We start from the raw sequence: 25,906 nt of genomic DNA on the forward strand, positions 1-25,906 counted from the left end.
TGAATATTCATAGGAGAAAAAAAAGCCTTCAAGAATAAACACTATTTTTTTTAATTTTTTAAACATTTATTTATTTTTGAGAGAGAGAGACAGATGTGAGTGGGGGAGGATGAGAGAGAGAGGGAGACACAGAATCTGAAGCAGGCTCCAGGCTGTGCGGTGTCAGCACAGAGCCCGTCGTGGGGCTTGAACTCACAAACCGTGAGATCAACACCTGAGCCAAAGTTGGACACTTAACTGACTGAGCCACCCAGATGCCCTAATATATGACACAATTTAACATGTGGTGATGGTTGGTTGGTAAATTACAGGTGATGTGACTTTCTTCCGTGTGTCGTTTTTCAGAGGTCATTTGACATTTTGTGATTTTGGAAAACTAATAAAGTTACTTTGAAATGATTTTTACATTTTTATTTGGCGCTAGATATTAGATTTCAAGACAGCATGACAAATCAAAAACATAAATCCTAACAGTACGGTTAGCAAGCAGAGAGCGCATTCCTCTCTCACATATTATTCCATCTGGCTATCTTCACATCAGTGGTGGTATTATAAGATTCAAGCTGCTGGCCTTGGCATATGCACATGTCACAATTAACTTTACAAGAGAGTAAGTTAAACTGGCAGTAAAAAAGAAAAGCCTTCTTGGTCAATAACACCAGAGAGACCACATTCTAAACTATAATGGGCTAACTGCCCTCACAATAGGTTGGTAAAATCACATCTTAATGTCTTTTTAGGAGCAAGACTTGGCAGACAGAGATTCTTATTCTTTACATAAAACTCAGATAAATAAAAATATGAGCTACCTAACTGCTTGGAGGCTTCACACTCTAAAGCACATGATGCAAGAATCAAATGAAAAGGAGCACCTTTACTAATATAATTTCTAGCCTCCTCTTAGGACATCGTACAAACACTCCTGGGAGGGACCCTCTCTCAGACAGGCTAAAATAAATGAAACAGATTGTATCTTCTTGAGGAGGGTTTACCCCATCGTGACATGATTTAACAGCATAACTTTATAAAACATTTAAAGTGTGTCCCCACTAAAGTGCATTTCTTGTGAAAATGCGGAAGTGTAAAAACCAGTACACAAAAGCAGGCTAAGCAATTTTGTATTTTATGTGCACAGTTTCCACCCAAACAATTTAACTTTCCCTTCGTTGCTTGGCTTTGTTTTTCCTTTCACACACGTATTACTGCTATTTTTTGCGTGTAGCAAAAATATGCAAATACTTTCACGAAAGGATTTCTCAGAAAATCTGTTTGGCAAATATCATGACAAAACTCTTCAATAAGGCCAGCCCTTTCAGAAGTGTGTCCCTGACAAACTATTTTTTCCACAGATGAAAAAGGTGATCATCAGTCTAACTATATTATATGAGAATCAGTCATGATTAAAGACAAAAGCTAAAGCAAACCAGGAAGGGAATTCTAGCTCATTGACATGCGCAAAGCGTAAATACTAAGGTCTATTAAGTCATTATGCCAACACTTTACAGAAGGATTGCAAGGCAGTAAGTGTGCTCTGTTACAGCCCAGAACTGCAGCATCGCGCCAGAAGTGCAATTCGATGACTGGAACAAATTTCTTGCTCAAAACATAAAAATAATGAATTAGAACATAAGACACGATGTTTAAATCCAAAGACTATCTTAGGAAAAAATGTAGACATTTTAAAATATACATCTTCTGCATCACAATCCACAATAACCAAAGGGACAATGAACAGAGAAAAAACAATGAAGTGAAGTGGCTAAGGATTCACCCAATCTGGCTGGTGACTGTGATTTTCAAAATAAGGATGAAATGACAGCCGTTCCCTCCCACACACATATCACGGAACTTATCTCCCTCATTTCATAATTTAAAAAATTAATCGCTTTGGATGGAATAATTCTTAAATAGATTACTTATTTCCATTCTCTTCAAGAGGACACCTAACGGTAGTTTAACTTTTCTTGACTAGAGCCATGAAAAGTCTAACTTAACAGATAACAGATACCACACAGTAAGAAAATTGTGACAATATGAAGTTTATTTACCACACTTCTATTTAACAAGCCCTATAGAGTGCAATTAGGAGCTCAGGTTAACGAATGTTTCTTACTCTTGTCTTCAACTGTAAAATTGAAATAATATCAATAGAGCCCTTCTAGGTTCATGAGACTCAGTAGAGCTATCACATGCCAAGTCCTTGGATGGGCTACTGCCTGGCACACTGAGAAGGGCTTCAACAGATATTTATTGTTACTCTGCAGTGGCTAGTTTAAACACAGTTGGATGTTTTGCCCTTTTCTATTTACAGATAGTATCATCTGTGACTTGGGTTGAAAATAGGCACAAACGTAGATTAGTGAGGATGAATCATTATTAGTAATAAAACTCTTATAAAAAATGTACATGACTTTGAACTTCTATTTCTAGGAAGAGCAGGTTATATAATCTGAATAACCCTCTGCAGGTCAGCTCACAAGGCAATGAAAAGAATATGACACCAAGATGGGGGGGGGGAGGGGGCGAAGATGAAGCTCAGTGAGAGGTCATTACTAAATCTGAGGGTACTTGTCCGCTACAGGCATCTTCTGACTTCAGAAGGGAGTGAGGTTAGAGAAATGCTTTTGGGACTCTAACGGTACCTACAGAACTACAGGGACAAATACCCAAGTCTGAGGATGGCCAAGGGGGACACCTTGGTAAACCCTCCATACTTTTAAGATGAGACCCTAGGAGCCAACACCCCAGGTATAAGGGTGATACCAAAAATATAAGGTGAATCAGTAACTGGCCCCCATGGAGAAGGATGCCTGGCATTAAATCATGTGACCCTGATTGCTAGAGCCCCGAGCAATTCCTCCCACCCGAAGAACACATACAATTTCCCTGCAGGAGGGTAACATCATTCCACTTCTCCAATGATTCTGTAACTGTTCATACACAATCTCCAGCACACAAACAAAAAGTAACAAGAATTAGGTACACAGGAGACAAGTAACATGACCAAAAAGTAAGTGAAAGCACAGATAATATCATAGACCACGAGGCTCTAGAGAAGGTATTTATGGAGCAAAGAGTTTAAAGATGGCTGATACCGTCAAGGAAATAAAAACAGTATGAAAAGTTTTGTCAGATGAGTGGAAACTTAAAAAAACTACAAACTGCTCTGACAACATGAAGTATCAAGGGGGCGGGTTTAATGAATGATTTTCATAACCAGTTGAGGGGAGTATTAGTGAGTTAGAAGAGCTGAAGAGAATATACAGACTTTAAAGTTCTAATAATTAAACAGAAGCAAAGTATAAAAGAGAACCTATTGTAACCTCCTGTACTGGTAAACTCTCAGTGAAAATATACTCTAAACATATTCTTTAAAGACACAGAAACACATTTCTAGTACCATACAAATTCACTATATGAAGTGATGTATTAGAAAATACATTTAGCCATAAATTTAACCAGTAATAGTAACTTTGTATATTATTGCTACAATAAAACAGTAATTTACCAAAACTCAACTATCTGCATTACCTAAAAGATTAAAAGTACTTTCAAACGTTGTCTACTGGATAAACACAGGAGGTGAGAATAAATTGGGCTATCTTAGTGAGTTCCCATAATGCCCAAGTAGTTCTTCTGAACCCTTAGGTTTTTGTCCTTAGGTTTAAGTTCTAGAGATAGAATATTTCTGGTAAGTACAATACACACTTCAGGGTGAAAAATAAAATTAGAATTTTATACATAAACACTTATCAAAGAATCACAGAGAATCAAATTACCAAATAATTAGTTTTTCTTTTCCCTAAATACAATCTTGGGCTATAATCTCATGGGGTTAAGTGAATACTGCAGTATTTGCAGAGAACAAATCCCTCCAAATATTAAAGTAACAACATCAGATTTCCTTTATAAATAACAAGTATTTAAAAATTAATTGGAGAATAATTATTTCATAATCTCAAAAAATCCTGTAAACTCATTAGAAGATTCAGTCAAAGCTTACATGAGTTACAATTTAATGTATTACATGCAAATTGTAGTATACATAAATTGTATGTTAATATTCCTGCCTTTGGACTAGGCAGTTAGAGAAGATTCATAGCATTTCCCGGATTTGCAATTAAGATTGCTAAACACATTAGTATTACAACATGATTACACATTGTCTTTTTTTAAACTCTCTTTCACAATCTCTGTATAATTGCCTCATTATATAAAATGCACTGTTCTCTAAACTAATGAAGCGAATTTGAATTTGTGTGCCTGTGTGATGAAATTCAATGCAAATATTTTTTAAAAACTGAAGTCCAGAAGTAAAACTTAGATATTTGGACACGCTGACTCAATCTTCTTCAAAAGCCTGAAATCGTGAAAATGCCACTGGTCTTTCCAAACTCTGTATAATCACATTCTCTAGTCCATCAATGCAGCTTCTCTTTCCTACCCACATTTTTATTTCTAAGGAATAAAGTACAAGCAGTAATAAACATTTTGTTATTTTAATCAAACAGTGGTTAAATTATTAGTAAAAGCCTTTCAGCCTTAAAAACTGTTCAAAATACTTTGGTAAGATTAGGGTCACAAGGTTAAAGAACAGCATGAAGTCATAAAATTTTCTAGTGAAGTCACAATATAGTAGCTCAAACAAAGGGCAAAGAATATAAATTTGATAGTACTTTTCTTCAAGAGTTAAGTTTAAGATGTAAGAAAAATCAGATTTCCTCTGCACGGGGGGAGTGGAATAAGCATAATGTTGACATTTCTATAAGTTCAGCCAGGAGAATAAACACCATATTGAGAAAATATTAAAAATTATAATCATTAATTTTAAAAGCAGCTTTTTGTTTGTTTCAAATTTTTATTTAAATTCTAATTAGTTAATATATAGTGTAGCATTGGTTTCAGGAGAATTTAGTGATTCATCACTTACATACAACACCCAGTACCCATCACAACAAGTGCCCTCCATAGTGCCCATCACCCATCTAGCCCATCCCCCACCCACCGCCCTCCATCAACCCTCAGTCTGTTCTCTATGGCTAAGTCTCTTAGGGTTTGCTTCCCTCTATGAAAGCAGGCTTAATTAAAGTCACTTTGGGATTATTTTTCCAAATGGACCATATTTGTGTATGCTTTGTAGCTACAGTGTGGAATGAGCTGGTGAGTCTCATTAGAGTATTTATAAAAAATAATTTCTGTGAATATTATAAAATGAATAACTGAAATACTATATTCTTTTGTTACTTTAAAAATTTTTTAAACTAAACCAATTTTACAGTTAATGATTCAAGGATATTACCAATCACTTTCAAGGAATTATAACTGATAATTCAGGTACATATTTCCTGTAATGAGAGGTGCCTGAAATACTTATAAAATCATGTACACATTATCAATTAATTTTTCAAAATATGAAAGGTTTGAGGGAACTTTATTTTGAAGTATTACAACTTAAATAGCTTAAATTTTAAGCATCCTAAACTTACATAGTTTGAAGTAAACAATCAGCTGATCACATATCAACCCTACTGCACACCCAAGCATTTTTTTTTAACGTTTATTTATTTTTGAGACAGAGAGAGAGACAGAGCATGAACGGGGGAGGGTCAGAGAGAGAGGGAGACACAGAATCGGAAACAGGCTCCAGGCTCTGAACTGTCAGCACAGAGCCCGATGTGGGGCTTGAACTCACAAACCGTGAGATCAGGACCTGAGCCGAAGTCAGAAGCTTACCGGACTGGGCCACCCAGGCGCCCCACACCCAAGCATTTTTAATAAAAGATTCTTTCAATAAGTTTAGAAATGTTCCCATGGCACCAACTTAGAAGCCAATTCAAAGTCAAATTAATATGCCAAAAACAATCTCAAACCACGCAAATAATATAAGTAATGAAGCTAAAATTATTAAAGTGGTTTTATGATTTTGAATTCTCTTTCTGCATTCTTATTAAACCTTTATAGACATTTCCTCTTCTGATTTAATAAGACTATCTGATTCATAAGACAGAGTAATGTTACATACCACAGATAAAAATATGGAGGAGCATACCGTAACGCATGATTCCCTGGTTTTGTTCTAGGGTAATTTAAGTTTGCTTTGACAAGGCTGAATCAATACAAACATGATATCTCCTATAAAAGAAAATCCAACATAGAAAAACAATCCCAAGTGATAAGACTGCCCAGCTAGTAGTCTTGAAAATTTAAGAACTTATAGGAACTCAGTCTGGACTATGTATATTTGCAGTTTGAAGCAGATCTGAGACAGCATCACTTTGTTTTCCTGGCAGTGGTAGAAGTGCCATTCCTATACTTGAATAACTGGATAATTATGTCCTGAGGGGACTTCTATTTTTTTGAATGCTCCATGCTTTCCTATTTTTATTGCTGATGAGAATGGTGAGAAAACCCTTTCTCTTTCCACTGTTTTTTTTAACGTTTATTTATTTTTGAGACAGAGAGAGACAGAGCATGAACAGGGGAGGGGCAGAGAGAGAGGGAGACACAGAATCCGAAGCAGGCTCCAGGCTCTGAGCAGTCAGCACAGAGCCCGACGCGGGGCTCGAACTCACGGACCGCGAGATCGTGACCTAAGCCGAAGTCGGACACTTAACTGACTGAGCCACCCAAGCGCCCCCTTTCCACTTTTTAAAATTGCCAAATGTAAACATATAAGTAAACATCAAAGAACAGTAGTAAAATGGGTGATTCTGCACTACAATCCTACCTGCACTTTCCTTCCTGCCTCCTCTCTCTTCCCATCATCTTCTTCCTTTCCCTTGGATTTAAGCACCATCTTGAATTTGTAGTAACCACCCCCTTTTTTTTTTCCTATACCCTTTTTCCAGCAATGCAGCTATCTCTAAACAACATATTTTTTCCCACTTTCCCAGTTTTGAGACTTAATTAAGTGGGATAAGACTACAGCCTTCTTTTCTGACTTGCTTCTTTTGCTCAAGATTATGTTTTTGACATTCATCCTTGTTGGTGTCAGTAGCTGAAGTCATTCATTTTCCCAAGTGTATGGTGTGTGCATGTGTGTGTGTGTGTGTGTGCGTGTGTGTGTGTGTGTGTGTGTGTGTGTCTACACATACATACGTACATATACATATTTTTTTTACAGGCAATCCTTTCTATTAGATGGTTATTTGATTTATTTCCAGTTTGAAACTCTTATCAAGGTGTTGCTGTGAATAATCTTGTGACTTGTGCTACACCTGAATACGTTCTTCCCTGAGCAAGCGTCTAGGGGTGAGGTTGCTGGGATGTAGGCAAGGCACAAACTAAGGCACACAGAATATACCATACTTGGGATGGCACACTCCCACCAGCTGTGTGTGACTTCCCCCTGCTCCAGATCCTCACCAACTGTGATAGTGTCAGAGCTTCAAAGTTGTGCCAAACTAGTAGGTAGAAATGCTACAGGATGGTACTACCGATATATAGTCATCCCGTTACTCATGAGGTTAACCAAACATATTTTTAATGGTTAAATGTGTTGCAAAAAACCCTCCTAGTTTGTGGTTATCTTTTTACTCTTTTTAGGTGTTATTTGATAAGCAGGAAGGTTTTAACTTCAGTGTAGAAAAATTTACACCTATTTTCCTGTATGATTTGATAAGTTTTGACTTGACTAGTTTACAAAAAAAAAAAAAATGTTCCTTGTGCTGAGTTAAAAACTCCCAAATTATAAATTTAAGACCTTATAGTGGGGCCCTTCAGATTTAACCCAGATGGAATTACATTCTGTACAGCTTCGTGAAGTAGAGGTCCAGTTTTAATACTTTTGTCCACATGGATAAACAGTTGTCCTCCAACCTTTGATGGAATAGCCCATTCTTTCCCCACAAATCAATTTCACCTTCGTCATGTATCAAGTCCCTCTTTTCTCCGACATACTACAGAATTATTAAGACATGTTCAGTTTTGAATTCCTATGATTTGGCGTCGTAGAATCCCTTAGGATTACTGGGTCAGAGAACTGATTGATGTCTTTTACTGTTCCAGAAAAAAAAATTCCTTGCTTTGCATTCCCTCTGTAACTCCATGTGAAACCCCAACTGAACATATATTTTCCTACTCTGTCCTCCATTCCTCCCACATATTTTATATTTTACATTATCTTATTCATATTTCCACATTTTTAATTCTCTGGACCTGATTATGGGTAATTTCTTCAGCTTTAAGTTTCAGTATACTAATTTTTCCTTCAGCTCTGTCTAATCTGCTTTTAAATTCATCTACCGGCCATTTTCTTAAGTATTATGTTGATTACTTAGGGGTTCTCTGGTTCTTTTTCACATCTACTGTTCCTGTCTCGTGTTTTTAAGCTTCTTCTTTATTTTCTTACTTATATTAAACACTGTCATTTTGATTCTGTCTGAAAATTTTGGTAATCTGATAACACTTCACTGTTTTCTTAGCTATTGTTCCCACTGGTTCTTACCTATAATAGTTTGATTTCTTTCATGAACGTGTGGGTTTAGGGTTATTTTTTTGTGGGGGAGGTGAGGGGTTGTTTTATTTTGTTTTTAGTATTAGTCACTCAGTCCCCAGATACGGATATCCATATATTCAAATATGGATATCCATATATCCAAAGATATGGATATTCTTTGCAAGAGGGATTGAAGTTGACTTCCTCCAGAAAGAAGTAATGTTTCCTAGTTTCCTACTATCACTTCTCATGACAGAGCAATGAATTTAAATTCCCCACTGAAATTTTGTCAATCTACACATGCAACATTATTGGCACATTTTTTCTTTCCTAATAGTTCAGTGAGGTGCTTAGTAGTTTTTAGAAATCTTAAAGAGTGTTAAATATTTTAAAAATATTTTTAGCACAGCATTTTAATAATTTTAGTCAGAAGGACACTCATAATATCTAATTTGCCCTAACTCCAGGAATAGGATTGTACCACATTTTGAAGCTTTCTTTTTCTCTATTTATTTTAAACTCACATTTGGTGAGCTGTTATAAAAGGGCTGCCTTACATTCATGGTTACTTCTCCAAATACATGATTTCTGGTTTCTAAGAAGTCACAGTAACAATACTTCTGGGATCCACTGGGTCTGGGAAAGACTAGAGGTAGGTGATCTCATCCATTCTTAGAGGTAGACATTAGACTGCAGAGAGGCATCAGTACCAAAAAGAGTACAACATACCAGGAGCTACATTTCCCACCACTATTAAATTTTCTTAGTTATTGGGCTCCGACCTTCAAGCTCTGCTACATTAAAAACACGCACAGGTAACCCTGAGTGCTGAGGTTTTATCAGGAACACTTACCTGTACGCTACCCAAAGTAAGTGTTCAGGTCCTCCATTTTCTCCTGAGGATTATGTCTGAGACCCTGATTCCTACTACCATCTTTGCTTGGTGTTGGTGAGTTGGTAACTGACAATGAGTGTTTCTTTAGTCTGTCTTTAGCTCTTTGTTTTCTCCATGGCAATTAGCCTTTCATAGACCTTTTCCTATTTTGGATCTTATTCCATTTGTTCTTTTCCTGGTGTTCTATGAGTTTTTTTCTAGTTAAGCCTCATCCTCCTTACTTGTCTAAATCTGTAGGACACATAAGTAGAATTCAAAAGGGAATTTCTTGCCCCCTTCAGTTAAAGGCATGCTACTACTCAAACCACATTGTACAGAAGGTTACCTGAATTGGTCTTCCATCAGGTGTCAGCACCTCTTCTGAAAGTTCCATCATCTTCAGGGCCATGAGAGCAATGGGCTTAGCATGGCAGAGGCTTTTCCTATGGAGTCCTGCGGCAACACAGTATGCATCACCTATTGTTTCCACCTGCAGCAATCAGACAACCAAATGCAAACATATGATAATGAGCCAGAAGAGAAATGATGAGTTATCTGCAATCACAAATGTTGCTGAAAACATGTCAGCAAAACATCAATAAATTAAGCAATTAGACAACAGAGTGTAATCACAGCAGAGTTTGCAAACAGCCGCTGTCGAATACTGACATCTCACTCCAGGGCTGTTCATCAATGTTATCACCATAGATGATCATTGAAATTGGGGAAAACTGGAACATAAAACAATTATCCTCCACAAAAACAGAACTGCCAGTATTTAGTGTGAACAATTTTCAAATAATGACCTTTTACAAAGCTATCCTCTTGTCTCCTTCAACCTTTCAATATTATTTATATCTGAGAGATGAGAAACTGATGTATAAAAACCCATCCATAACCCTACAATTAAAGAGGTAACAGGCACTGTCAGAATCTTTTCAGGCCCTATTCTAATTTTATTGTCAGCATCCATTCTGAATAGACATTGCTTTTGTTAAATCTTTTAAGTATTTACCCCAGGTTAAAATTCTTAAATTTCTAAAGCATATAGCATGATACATAACTTATGTTTAGAGGAAAGTTCTCTAATTATCCAAAGTATATGGTGGTATACTTTGGATAATTTGCAAATGATATATCTGACAAGGGGTCAATATCCAAAAACTATAAAGAACTCCTATAACTCAACACTAAAGAAACCAAATAATCCAGTTAAAAACTGGGCAGAGGACCAGAATAGACACTTTTCCAAGGAAGACATACAGATGATCAACAGACACATGAAAAGATGCTCAACATCACTAACAATCAGGGAAATCCAAATCAAAACCACAATGAGATATCACCTTACACCCATCCGGGCTAAAATTGAAAAGACAAGAAGTAACAAGTATTGGTGAGGATGTAGAGAAAAAGGAGGTGGGAATGTAAATTGGTGCAGCCATTGTGGAAAAGAGTATGGAAAAAGTATAATACTTTTTTAAAGAAACAGTTGCTCAAACATTAAAAACAGACATGCCATATGATCCAATAATTCCATTATTCAGTATTTACTGAAGGAAAATAAAAACATGAACTAGAAAAGGTATACGCATCTCTATGTTTACTGCAGCATTATTTACAATAGCCAAGACACAAAAGCTACCTAAGGGTCCATCAACAGACAAACAGATAAAAAAAAGATGAAATTGTGCCATTTGAGACAAGATAGATGGACATAGGAGGTATTATTCCGAGTGAGATAAGTCAATCAGAGAAGGACAAAGACCATGTGAGTCCACTCATAAATGGAATCTTAATAAACAAACAAAAAGCAGAATCAGAACTATAAATACAGAGAACTGATGGTTACCAGAGGAGAGGGGGATGGAGGTGTTGCCAAAATGGATGAAGGGGAGGAGGAGATAGAAGCTTCCAGTTATGGAATAAGTCAAGGGAGTAAAAAGAGCATAAGGTATATAGTCAATGATATTGTAATAGCGACATAATGGGACAAGTGATGGTGAGCACAGCATAATGTATAAACTTGACCAATCACTAAGTTGAACACCTACAACTAATCTAACATTGTGTGTCAACCATTCTCAAATTAAAAAAGTATATGGAGATGGGGCGCCTGGGTGGCTCAATCAGTAGAGTGTCCGACTTTGGCTCAGGTCATGATCTCACAGTCCATGAGTTTGAGCCCCGCATCAGGCTCTGTGCTGACAGCTCGGAGTCTGGAGCCTGCTTCAGATTCTGTGTCTCCCCCTCTCTCTGCCCCTCCCCTACTCATGCTCTGTCTCTCTCTGTCTCAAAAATAAATAAAAACATTTTAAAAAAAGTATATGGAGGTAAACTCCTCAATAGTTCTAACATTTTAATTAGAGGAAAGTGACAAAATATTATGTTAAATGTCCAATTCCAATATCACCTTTTCTATGAATCCCTCCATGGTCTCTCCATTGGTTCTTAGTACAACTAACCATTCCTTCTGTTTCCACAGCACTTCCCACACCTCTTTGCTATGGCTTTCATCATAGGTTATAATCAAGATGTATCCCCAACTCTGATGGCAGCTCTTTAAGAATGGGTCCATGTTTTCTTCATCTCTGTATCCCTAATGCTTATAGTGGTTTCTAAAATATAACTACTTAGTAAATATATACCAAATTAATAAACAAATAAATCATGTTTATCATGATTTATCCATATTTATCCATGTTTATCATGATTATAATAAATCATTCTAATCGTGTGTTCATATTCACTGCTCATTTCATGAGCACCACATAGATGTGTATAGAAAAAAAATTGCCTCTGAATGATTGGAGATGCTTCTATCATAAATTACCAAAACTTATAAAATATGCTATTAGTTAAGATATAATAGCCATAATTAGATTTTGTGTGAGTGCATTCTAACAATAGGGTATTAAAAAATGTACTGCATAAAATCTGTTGGCACTTATTTAGGGAATATAATGAGAAGAGTTAAGCTCATGAGATGAGGAATGCCAAAACGATCACTTGATCACCAAAATCTTCTCAGAAAATATGCATCTAAAGTTACTCCCAATACTCTAGACCTATCATGAAGTTCAACATTTTCACCTGTTTTCTTGTGCCAGAGAAATGGAAATAAAATCATATGGTAAGAAAAGAAAGACAATGCATTGTGAGTTGGGAAAGGTTATACTCCAAGGACTGAAATATACTTCCCCCAAAGAATTCCCACTGAGAAAGACATCCAGTAAATAATGAATGTCTAAAATGTGTCAGTTTACCATTTCCCCCTGGAAACACAATGTCCTCTGCTAATCCTATTTATTTCATCCTTTTGTACTTCTATATACTTTTTTTAAGTTTTTATATAAATTCCAGTTAACAAACAGTGTAATATTAGTTTCAGGTGTACAATATAGTGATTCAACACTTTCATACAACACCCAGTGCCCATCACAAGTGTACTCCTTCATCCCTGTCACCTATTTCACTGATCCCCCCACTCACCCTCCGCTTTGGTAACCATCAGTGTATTCTCTGCAGTTAAGAGTGTGTTTCTTGGTTTGCTTCTCTCTCTTTTTCCCCTTGGCTTACTTGTTTCTTAAATCCCACATGAGTGAAATCATATGGTATTTGTCTTTCTCTAACTGACTGACTTTGCTTAGCATTATACTCCCTAGCTCCAACCATATCATTGCAAGTGGCAAGATTTCATTCTTTTTTATAGCTGAGAAATATTCCATTCTATGTATATACCACATGTTGTGAGCCATGAACTTTGAAACTAAATTCTGATTTTCAGATATCAGAACACATAGGCAGTAAATTATTTGTACAAACTGAATTGCGTTACAGTGAACTGTGAACATGCATGATCTGAAGCATTATCTCTTCTTGAAATCCCTATCCTCCTCTTCTTCATCAGCCATCATCTTCATTATCTTTTCAGCTAAAGTTGAATGAGTTCCACTAAATGTGTATTCCTAGAATTTGTACCATAACAATACAGATTAGTTCTATGTTGCACTTTTTCTTTTAGCTGTGTGTAATGTAGTATGGATATGGACCAGTTGCCAATGGCTATGACACAGAATTCTAAGAAAGTGCAAGATAAATGTGTACACAATATAACAAATTCACATGAAAATCTATACATGATCATGTAAGCTTTTATAGTATTTAGTTTCCAAATATTTGAAGTCTGTTTACCTGTCAGAAACAATAGGATCAAGAATTAGGCAAGGGACACCTGAGTGGCTCAGTTGCATAAGTGTCTGACTCTTGATTTTGGTTGAGGTCATGATCTCACCAATCATGAGTTCCAGCCCTGTGTTGGGCTTGGAGCTAATGGCAATGAGCCTGTTTGGGATTCTCTCTGTCTCTCCCTCTCTCTCCCTCTCCTTCCCTCCCTGCCCCCTCTTGCTCATGCTCTCTCTCTCTCAAAATAAATAAATAAATAAACTGAAAAAAACTAGGCAAGAAATAGACATCAAAAAACAATGGCCTGTATCAAGTTGTGCAACTCACAATTATTCATAAACACCCAACATATAGAAAAAATCTAAAAGATGTTTTCATCATGCTAGGCTAGATTATGTTGCAATAACAATACAACTTCAAAATCTGAATGCCCCAAAATGACGACGGCTTGTTTTTGATTCATGTTACAAATTCATGTGGGTTAAGGGATTGGAGAAGAGGGGAGAAACATGTGCTGTGTCTCTCTACTCTAGGACAAAAGCTAATAGAACCTCCCCACCTGGTGCTGGTTGCCATGGCAGAGATAAAGAGGTTCTGACAAACCGTGCACTAGCCATTACAGCTTTGTCCCAGATGTGACATATAGAGCTTCTCAAGATTCATCCACCAAAGCAAGTCACATGACCATGATCAGTGCAAAGGCGATGGGAAAATTCAACCACCCTTCTGCCCAGACACGAATCAGAAATATTTGGTGAGTAGCATTTGTATGCACATGAATGAATAGGTAATAGCTTAAAGTTTTCAAATACTTAGATGTCTGGAAACTGCAGGTAATAAATCTGTAAGATGTTTTTTTTTTCTTTCCTTACAGATATATTCAGCATCTTAACCTAAAAATCTTGGTCTAAATGCTACCACCTTAGCCATGCATCTTTCCATGGAAGTTCTATTCTTCTCTCCTTTCATCTAATTCTGATCTACGCAAGTTAAGCAGAATTAAGTATATATGCAAATTTTAATGGGTTCCCTCCAAAAACATTAGTCAATTTTGCTTCACGGGAGCAGAAAAAGGGAAAACATTATATATCAATTACATTTGCTCCTAAGGATGTTTCCTTGAGTTAAACCAGATAAACAAGTGGAAATTGTAAACTTTCGAAAAAAAAAACTGCCTGTAAAGTTGACTATGTTCTGAATTCCTTTACAATTGCCTTGGTGTTTTTTACATACAATTTTAAATACAACAACTACCTAAAGTAGTGCATTTCATTTATTTTTGACATCTCTGACCTGTTCTTGAATGGTACTAGATAAGAATAAAGATGGCTAAACTACTCATGGAGGTGGAAAAGACTGCTCACATCCTTTTCTGAAGATAGGAGGCTTCTGCACTAAAATTATTATGTATGACTATTGCCTCACATATTATTATAGATGCTTTTATCAAACTAAAACAATTTACCCATCTCTGTATATCATCTGTTCAACCCTTGATAGTAAAAACCCTCGCATTATCCCAGAAATAAAGGAGGTGTAGAAATAAACGAGTGCACAGAGCTGTGCACTCTTCCTTTTTATTTATGTTATTTTAGTTAAAAAAATTTTTTTAATGTTTATTTATTTTTGAGAGAGAGACAGACAGAGTCAGAGCCTGAGTGGGATAGGGTCAGAGAGAGAGGGAGACATAGAATCTGAAGCAGGCGCCAGGCTCCAAGCTGTCAGCACAGAGCCTGATGCAGGGCTCAAACTCACGAACTGTGAGGTCATGACCTGAGCAAAAGTTGGACACCCAACCGACTGAGCCACCCAGGCGCCCCAATGTTATTTTAGTTTTAAAGTAATCATTTAAAAGAGCTTATTTTAGTTCTTAATAGGATCTCACTCCTGTAACATTCTTCTCCATCCCCTCCAGGCTAATGCTCAAGAAATATCTACAAGGTTTCTTAGAAATTTGGGCACAGTAAGGAGAAAGGAGTTTGTGTGTGTTATGGGAAGGGTAGTGGTGGTGATATTGGCCTAGGATTAGCCTAAAAGAATACTGTGTATAACAGGGCAATGAATAATCTCTGTCCCATGGATTCACACCCACCTCAGTCCTTCAAACCCACAATCCTTGGTCTGTCTTCTTTTGAACTTTAGGACTTGTAAAAGAAAGCTTGTGGAGTCGGGGGAGGGGGCATAAAAATAGAGGGTCAGAGAGCTCTGGCAGCCTATTTTACTGGACAACCTCCCTCTCTCCTTCTAGGTATCATCAAGAGGAGAAGCAAATTGGAAAGTCTGCTTTCTAATTGTTTTGCTTTCTGGTTTTGGTCCCTCAAGTCATTAAAAACAGAAAGAGGAGAGAAAAGTTGAGAGAGGCACAGAAAGGAGAAGAGAGATGTTGGAAAGAGTTGGAGGCAGATGAAGTCTACAAATGAATATGTCTTTTCTCTCCTGGAATCTCACAGAGCACTTGGTCACCTAGTCATGATCAGGTAGGCAAAATGGGGCTGAGAAACATGCCACACTCTGCATGAGCTCATTGACTGTGGCTAAGAACACGTGATTCCCGGAAAGGACACCCTATTCACCCTTGTTGAGAGGATAGAGCCACACCTGCCAGCCTAATCACCTCTCTGACATCAGGTATGGTTCCTCAGTGACAATGAAAGGAAGGGAGGTGGAAGAGGTTTCCAGTGGTTGGTAGGGAGCCTGAGTCCACAGGTGGTTCTGAAGGTCCCTGTCACCTAGAAACCAAAAAATGGGGTTGCTGGTGCTCTGGACACAGATTATCCAAAAGACTGACTAGAAAAGGTAGAGCATGGCACAGGCCTTCATGAAGACTTATCAGTAGCAAAAAAGCTACTGGAAAGTTTTGGATTTGGGTAGATTTAGAGGTCCCTTACTTTTATCCTTTACCTCATACAAGTTGAGCAGCTCTCCACTGTTTATGTCCCTGTTTTTCCAGATACTCAGCAGGGTGGGTGACATGGGCTCCTGGCCAAAGATGAAAATTCAGGTGTTGATGGCCAAGCACAGGTCTTAGGGCCATGGCGTTATCCACTGGAAGATGAGCAACTTGCCAGACATTAAACATGAACCTAGCTTTTCATTGTTCTTGTGGTTGTGGGGCTTGAAGATACAATGATCCTCTTCCAATATGACTCTTAAGTACCTACATCAGAAGCAGACGGGAAGGCCTTGACACAAAGATTCAAGCAATGGAGATCAAGGCAGTGCTGTCTTTAGTATCATTTCCTTGGCTTAGACAGATCATGGCCATGTCCACAAAAGCTACATTAATGATGACGACAGCACTGATGGAGCACAGAGACCAGCACATGCACAACACCACAGTTGGCCAAACAGAGGTCTGACAAATGATGGCAGGTAATCTGGGGCGAGAACAATTTCTAAAGGCAGGCGTTAACCACATGAGTACCCAAAGAGCTTGAGTATCTCCATGGACTGCCCTGCTGAATGTGGTCTGATTTCCCTTCACAGGGTAGTTACTCCTGTACGAACTGGGCTATAGTTCCCCATTAGTAATAACAATTGTTTTGCCAGACTCTGGGAGGCTGTGGTCTGAGGCAGTGATGAAGGTGAAGAAGCTACAGGTGATGTCCTGCTCCTGTAGATGAAGGACAGGGTGGGGGGGGGGGGACGGGGGGGGGGGGAAATGGTGCTGATCCTATGTTTCAAATGGAAAGAAATGACACCTGTCCAGAAGATCTGACCTTTAATGATCGCCTTGTTTCTGCAGTAAGAGTCTGTCCAAAAGAAGACCCTGAACTTCTAGCCTGTCCTGGGATGTCTGAACTCTTTCATCCCTAATTGGTATAAACCTTAGCAAATCTGTATTGGAGCTCTTAAGTGTTAGGTGGGGGTTGGCTCAAAAGGCGAGGTCCCACAAGGCGGGTATATTTTGGTTGATGAAACTTGTGCCTTCACCCAAGTGCTGCTGCATTCACCCCAACTTGGGATTCAGGTGGAGAAGGCCCTGCCAACCTGAGCATCCATGGTCTCTAACTCCACACTCATGGAAGTCCCTGAAGAGATCACGTTCAGGGCTCAAGGCCCCCCCCCACTTCCTTTACCTCCACCACTTTATTCTCCTGCACCATCTCGCATCTGAACATCCCTTCCTCATCTTCTCCTCTACCTCCTCATTCATTTTTCTTCTCCAGGATTCCCATCTCTCCACTGGCTCCTCATCTACTACTTCCTTCTGCTGTCACTGAGAGAGAAGGTGGCACACTCCTCAGTCGTCACCTGAGACCTCTATGACACCAAGAACCAGATCTCTGTAGGCATTCCACCTGGCATTACCAGGGTGTGAAAGTAGATCACTCACCAGTAACAGAGGGACGGGAGAAAACTGAGGCTTCACAGGTGATGGCTGGCAGAATGCAGCAGCCTGGATATGGCCACACCTGCCACCCTAACCCTAAAGGAGGGGACACCACTGAGGACACCAGTTCCTGGGGTTAGACAGAACAGTAACAACTGAGCGAGAAGAGCCTCTATCTCCCACAGGGGGACCAAGAAGCAGCCTCCACCTCCTTAGCACATTCATTTTCATCAGAGGCTATGCTGGGAATCCACCCCCACATATTTATCCCCTTCCTATACAACGATTACCAGAAAGCAAAATTGTTACCCTGTCCTTTTTATTTTTTTTTCAGATCATCTTATAGTCAATCCAATATTAGCACTTTCATCATAGGTCCTATTTTATGATGTCAAAGGCTGATATTCTGGAAATAATTTTGATGTTTTAATGAGTTAATATTGCAAAGGCTAGTGCTCCGTACTGGTCCTTATGCGGTCATTGGCAATAAGAACGAAGGTGTGATGGGTCATTAAAGTAACCTCCTATTACTTCTAACTTTCGATGGATGTTACCTCTTGTCACACAGGAACTGAAAGTTCTCACTTGGCATTGTCATTAACTGGAACTTCAGAGAGAGGAGTGTCTGTACACAAACACTGACTCTTTGCACAGTCTCAGGAAAATAAAAGTTCACGCTCCTAAAGTCAGCTCCCATTTTTACCCATGGACTGTTTTCCCCACTACAGCTTTAAAATTCACAGCCTGATTACCACCAGACATCCTGAATCAGCAAATGGGTTGAAACCAGGTTTATTTACTCTTTTTTAAAGGCCTTGAAAACCACATGGATGTGCTCATTATTTTGAAAGGCTATGTCTCATAAAGAAGAGGAACTATTTCTACTTCACTGGGTACACAGCTTGGAGGGCATGTTCCTAACACTACAAACTAGACAGACAAAGTCTATCTTAAGAGGCAGCCCTCACTTTCAAGTTTTCTTTCCCTACTTCTGGGTCTGTAACTGGCATACAAATACCCAATGGATAAATTTCTCTCTTTAGCATGGTATTACATTGGTGTTGGGAGTGTGTGTGTGTGTGTGTACGCACGTGCACGCACATGTTTATATTCTCCTCCTACTAGATATGTACTTTACTTTTTATATGCCTGGATCCTAGCACAGTAGCAGGATCGTTTTTATGAGTTTTACTGAATGTTTTAAATTGTGTCTGATTTCTACAGGTTGGAATTGTAAAGTTTTCCAACTCAAAACTCAGGACCACCTACATAAAAATCACCCAGAGGGTACTTGTTAAAAATCAGACCCCAAAGGCCCCACACCTAGATCTACTAAATCAAAATATAGGTATAAGGCCCAGCCATCTATATTTTCACATGTTCTCAGGTATATTTGTGATTTTCAAAGTTGAAGGACTTCTCTTATAGTACATGAACTAACAACACTACAATATTTACCCAGATATTCACCTTTTCTTTAAGACCCAAGGAGAAGAAAAGAAAAAGAAAAAAGAAAAGAAAGAAAAGTACTCCTACCCTTGAACTCCAGTCATTCCCATATACTCCTTCTTGGTCTTCCACCCTATCCCATAGGGCAATAAACTTCTCCAAAGATTTCCTTGTCAGAACTTTCAACAAGTCCTAGCCCAGGCATCACCCCAGCCCCCCCACACACACCCAAAATGCTGAGGGTCATTTTGCACAATAGGTATTCAATGATCCAAAGCAAGTTTGCTGAGTTCAATTAATGGCTGTACAATGGCTTAGCAATTCAAATGGAAACTACTTTAAGGATTTAGTGATAAAGCCACTTAAAAACCCCTCATTCTTTAAAAAAAAATCTGTCTAATTACACTCATTTTGGTTGACGTTTCTGACCCAAATACTACTTCTTTTAAGGATGTCTCTACAGTGCTCAGCTGATACAGCACTGGAAAAGAGGTCATGGATATAAATAGAACAGTGATTTGGCCTGGTAACTACTCCCAAATGAGGGAAAATAGATTCCAAATGACTGCCTATCAAATAAAGCTCTTCTGGTAATATGCTCAGTAGATCTAACAATATAAACTCCAGTTTCTTCCCAGGAATCTCAACCATGTGGAAAATGCTGCTGTCAAGCCCCAGGTTATTTACCATAAAAGTTATTGAATCCTGGGTCACGTGTAAAAAGAAAAATATATTGAAACATGCAGTCAAAATTTCTTTCTAAATCTTCAGGTTAGATGTGGGCAACTGAAAATTTATTTCTGCTGTCCAGCAGGCTATCCTGTAGGATCATCAATGATAGGGCTCCAACTCTCCACTTTCATCCCCCACTACCACTTTTACTCTATGCGCCAATCAAAATGAAGAACACAAAGTTCTTTGCCAACTTCCCATATCTCCCACCACCATGTTTATACTCAGAGCTACTGCTCTACTTGAAATCATCAACTGTTTACTCTTTGTAAAATAATTACTGAGTCTATCACTTTCAAGAGAAGTTTTCCAGGGATTCCTGATTTGCCAGAACTTTAAACATTGCCTCTAAAAATCAGTGAATGTCTGCTATATTTTCAGTAAACACATAATGAGTGTAAAATTAAGTGAATTAATGTCACAAAAGTGAATAATTTCAAGACTTATGATAATGCTACAGTAATCAAGACCTTGTGATACTAGTGAAGGAACAGACAAATATATCAGTGGCACAGAACAGAGAACCCAGATGTAGATTCTCAGAAATACAGTCAACTGATCTTTGACAAATAATTAAAGGCTGGGCACCTGAGTGGCTCAACTGGTCAAGGGTACCACTCTTGACTTCTTAGCTCAGGTCTGACTCTCGACTTCAGCTCAGGTCATGATATCATGGTTCATGAGTCTGAGCCTCACATCAGGATCTGTACTGACCGTGTGGTGGAGCCTGTTTCCAATATGGTCTCTCCCTCCCTCTCTGCCCCTCCCCTGAGCATGCTGTGCTAGCTCTCACACACACAAAATAAACAAGCAAACAAAAAAGAAGCAATGGCAACAAAGTGGAGCAAAGACAGCTTCTTTAACAAATGATACTGGAACGAGTAGATATCCACATGCAAAAGAATCTAGACAGAGACCTTACACCCTTCACAAAAATTAACTAGAAATGGCTCACAGACCTAAATGGAAAATGGAAAACTATAAAACTACTGTAAGAAGAAAACCTAGATGACCTTGGGATATGGTGATGCCTTTTTACATACAATACTGAAGACAAGATCTATGATAGAAATAACTGATACACTGGACTTCATTAAAATTAAAACCTTCTCTACAAAAGACAGTATCAAGAGAATGAGAAGACAAGACAAAGACTGGCAGAAAATATTTGCAAAAGACACATCTGATAAAAGAACTCTTATCCAAAATATAGAGACAGCTCTTAAAGTTCACCAGTAAGAAAATAACCCGATTGAAAAATGGGCCAAACACCTTAATAGACATCTCACCAAAGATATACAGATAGCAAATAAGTATATGAAAAGATGCATCACATCCTATATCATCAGAGAAATGATAAATTAGATAAATGAACAAATAAACACAGTCCATACAATGGAATATTATTCAGCACTAAAACAAAATGAACCATCAAACCGTGATAAGACCTGGAGACTTAAATGCATATTAGTAAGTAAAAGAAACCAATCTGAAAAGGCATCATACTATATGATTCCAGCTATACGACACTGTGGATAAGGTAACACTATGGAGATAGCAAAAAGACTAGTAATTGACAGTTACTGGTGAGTGAGGAGGGGGATGACTAGGGATAGAATTTTTCAGGCACTGAAAATACTCTGTATGATATTAGAATGATGAACATATGTTGTTATACATTTAATCAAACCCATAGAATGTGCAATACAAGAGTAAATCCTAAAGCAAACTATGGACTTGAGGTGTTTATAATGTATCAATGTGAGTTCATCCTTGGTAAAAAATCATTCTGGTGAATGATGCTGACTGGGTAAAGCTACGGGGCCAGCATATATATGGGAAATTTCAGTACCTTACTCTCCATTTTATTGTAAACATAAAACTGCTCTAAAAATATTAAGTCTTCTTTTAAGAAGGGCATGGTGAAGCCAAATAAGCAAATCAAATCAAACTGTTTCATTACAAATTTGTTTCTTGAAGCAAGATTATCTAATCTCCAAAAATTCTAATAGCTTCAGGTATCAATATAATTACTATCTTTTATCCTCCCAGATTAAGCTTTCCACACCCCCTCTTCCATGAGTTAAATGTGTCACATGCCTCCAAGTCCATTTCCATGCTCTATCTTTGCTGATCCTTTAAATCCTTCAGTAGAAAGTGATCTTTGCTTCTTAAAGAAATGCAATAAAACTTGGCCGCGGCACGGCACGTTATACACCACAGTCACTCGTGTTTGTACTTTGTTATCATCCTGTCTAGATTACTAGGCCACTTGCTTTTGCAAGCAAGGATAGTATCTTAGTTATCTTTTTAAGTCCTGCAGGGGTTAATAGAGCGCTAGAATAGTAGACGCTTAGAGAATTATGACTGAGTCAAACTGTATTATAAACATCTCTATCAAGAGCTAGGTCAATATAGATAATATATAAACTACTTTCAAAATCAAAGTCATCATTAACAATCAACTCACGATGAGCCTACCTAATGCCAAATCAAGAACATATTCAGATCAGCAGGTGATTTGCATGAATGGAAGGATTTCCATTAAGTAGACAAAATTAACTGCTTCCTTCTGGTTTCCATCAATGACTCAAGCCTCTGATACACACCTGCCAGCCCAGGTAATGCTACCATCATTTCTCACTTGAATGATGGCGATAATATCCTTATGTTCTGCTTTTGCACTTCAGATCTATGCCCACACCACTGAGAAAGTGATTTTGTCAATTCTTTATTTCTTTAATGATTTCAGGAATAGAATTTACTGATTCATCACTTTCATAGGACACCCAGTGCTCATCACAAGTACCCTCCTTAATGCCCATCACCCATCTAGCCCAGCCCCACCCACCTTCCTCCAGCAACCCTCAGTTCTTTCTCTGTATGTAATAGTCTCTCATGGTTTGCCTCCCTCTCTGTTTTTATTTCTTTTTTTTGCTTCCCTTCCGTTATGTTCATCTGTTGTGTTTCTTAAATTCCACACATGAGTGAAATTATATGATATTTGTCTTTCTCGGACACACTTATTTCATTTAGCATAATACATCCTAGTTTCATCCACAATGTCACAAAAGGCAAGATTCCGTTCTTTTTGATGTCTAAGTAATATTTCATTGAATATATATACCACAGCTTCCTTATCCATTCATCTGTCAATGGACACTTGGGCTTTTTCCATATTTTGGCTATTGTCAATACTGCTGCTATAAACATTGGGGTACATGTGTCCCTTTGAATCAGCATTTTTATATCCTTTGGATAAATACCTAGTAGTGCAATTGCTGGGTCATAGGGTAGTTCTATTTTTAATTTTTTGAGAAACCTCCATACTGTTTTCCAGAATGGTTGCACCAGTTTGAATTCCCACCAACAGTGCAAGAGTGTTCTCCTTTGTCCATATCCTCACCAACATCTGTTGTTGTGTTAATTTTAGTTTCTGTGACAGGTGTGAGGTGGTATCTCAATGTGGTTTTGATTGGCATTTCCCTGATGATGAATGATGCTGAGCATTTTTCATGTGTCTATTTCATGTGACATCTATCTGGATGTCTTCTTTGGAAAAGAATCTATTCATGTCTCCTGCCCATGTTTCACTGATGTATATGATAAAGTGATTTTGATGAAGCAAATCTACTTGTGTCACTCCTCTATCCAAAATCCTTCCATGACTTCACTTTGATCCTATGATTAAGACCAAATTCCTTAAAAAGGCTAAAACACCAGGCTCTGGCTCCTACCTATCTTTACCTTGTGCTACTCTTCCATTATTTCAGTTTGACCACAGTGATCTTCATTTACTTGTTCCAACTTAATCATGTTCCTTTCTGACTCACAGCCTTTGTGGATCCTGACCCCCACCCCCACCCCCTGCGTACAATGCTCTGTTTCCACCATTCTTCCTACCTGGTTAGCTCCTCCTCATCCTTAGATCTCTACTTTAAGGTCACCTCCTCATGGATGCCTTCCTGAACTCCTAGGCTAAAGTGGATGTCTCTATCACAGGCTCTCATAACACCATGTAATTTTTTCTCAGTCATTTTGTAGTAGTTTATAATTATGTATTTTTTGAGAAGTGATTCTCTGTCATCCTCACTAGACTATGAACTCCATGAAGGCAGGTATCATGTCCAGTTTGCTCACTAGTTGGCATGCTGGTGACATGTGGTAGGTGCTCAAGAAACATTCCTTTAAGGGATAAATGGGTGAAAGGGGTTGGTTAAGTTGTGGACCTCCTTAAGATCATGGAGCCTTGAGACCCCCACAAGCAGCCTTCTGGAAGAGATAAAGCCTAAGCAATGTTAAGTCCACAACCTATTAGCTTTGTGACCTCAGACTATTTCTTTAACCTTTTTAAGTCTCATTTTCTTCCTCTGTAGAAAGCAAATAATATCTATTTTACAATGCTGATGAAAAGATTAAATTTTATACCTCTCTAGTGATAGCCATAATTTTAATTAATTAATCATTAACTGTGCCATTATTTGTTTAATGTCTATCCCCAATGCTCAATTTATAAGCACAAAACAATATGGACCATGCCACTATGCTCCAATGCCTAGCTTAGTAGGTAGAACATAGTAGGTGATAATTATTTGTTGAAGATAAATCAATAAGCATATAAAAAGAATTTAGCATGGTACCTAGCTAAATTAGGCGTTCGGTAAATATCAATGTCTACTATAGATTGAATGTTTGTGTCCCCCCAAATTCCTATGTTGAAACTCAATCCTCAATGTGATGATACTGGGATATAGGAGGTGATTAGAGACCTTTGGGAGGGCTCTACACTCATGAATGAGATTTGAGTTCTTATAAAAGAGACTACAGAAGGTGAACATCCTTGTCCCTTCCAGTATGTGAGGACATGGCAAGAAGACAGCCATCTATGAGCCAGGAAGCGGATCCTCGCTAGACAGTGAATCTGCCGACACCTTGATCTTGGAACTCCCAGCCTCCAAAACTGTGAGGAATAAATTTCTGTTGTGTATAAGCTACCTGGTGTGGTATTTTTGTTATAGCAATCCATATGGACGCAGACACTCTTCTTCCCTCCCTTCATAGCAAATTCCCCAAGACATTCCTTCTAGCCCTGCTGTTCTTTCAATTGGATGGAGGTGGAATCAGTTGCTTGCACTGTTCATTAATTCACAAGGTATTTACTGCAGATAGTGTTATTATGTGGAAAATTCAACTTTGAATTTTCCAAATAGTAACACTCTCTTAAATTTTTTTTTTTCAACGTTTATTTATTTTTGGGACAGAGAGAGACAGAGCATGAACGGGGGAGGGGCAGAGAGAGAGGGAGACACAGAATCGGAAACAGGCTCCAGGCTCTGAGCCATCAGCCCAGAGCCTGACGCGGGGCTCGAACTCACGGACCGCGAGATCGTGACCTGGCTGAAGTCGGACGCTTAACCGACTGCGCCACCCAGGTGCCCCAACACTCTCTTTTTCATGGGCAGAAAAAAAATCCCAACAACAATGATCTGCTGAGCACAATTTATGTGTCAACCACAACAAAATGTTCTGTAAATACTACTGTTCCGACTTTATAGAAGCAGAAGGTAGGCACAGATATGTTACATGACTTAATTAAGTAACAAAGAATTAAAATGAGCTTTCCATGCTTCTGTTCAATACCCTTCCCTCTACTCTTAATTGTCACTGCACAGGAGCAAATTCAACAGTCCTCAGCAGGCCTCCTGTGATGGTCAAAGAAATTTCTTTCATCATACAGCTGAAATATGCCCTATTGTTTATGAGACAGTGAAATGAGCAATGAAATTAGGTTAAGTGGGAAAAGAGAGAGGCACAAAGTTTCCTTTCCATGACAGCATAAAAAAATCTATACAATATCAAACTTTGAGGGGCACCTGCGTGGCTCAGTGGGTTGAGC

General features: G+C 38.3%; 1 protein-coding gene across 1 annotated transcript in view; it reads right to left on the reverse strand.

Annotated features, from left to right (window-relative positions):
* GUCY1A2 (guanylate cyclase 1 soluble subunit alpha 2) overlaps positions 1-25,906 on the reverse strand; it is a 329,020-nt gene that overhangs the window by 96,112 nt on the left and 207,002 nt on the right. Inside the window, exon 6 of the mRNA XM_030332816.1 lies at positions 9,658-9,801. Within this exon, the coding sequence (XP_030188676.1) occupies positions 9,658-9,801 (144 nt within the window). The remainder of the gene's footprint in view (positions 1-9,657; positions 9,802-25,906) is intronic.

Source organism: Lynx canadensis, chromosome D1 (genome assembly GCF_007474595.2).
Source record: "Lynx canadensis isolate LIC74 chromosome D1, mLynCan4.pri.v2, whole genome shotgun sequence".
NCBI lineage: Eukaryota > Metazoa > Chordata > Mammalia > Carnivora > Felidae > Lynx > Lynx canadensis.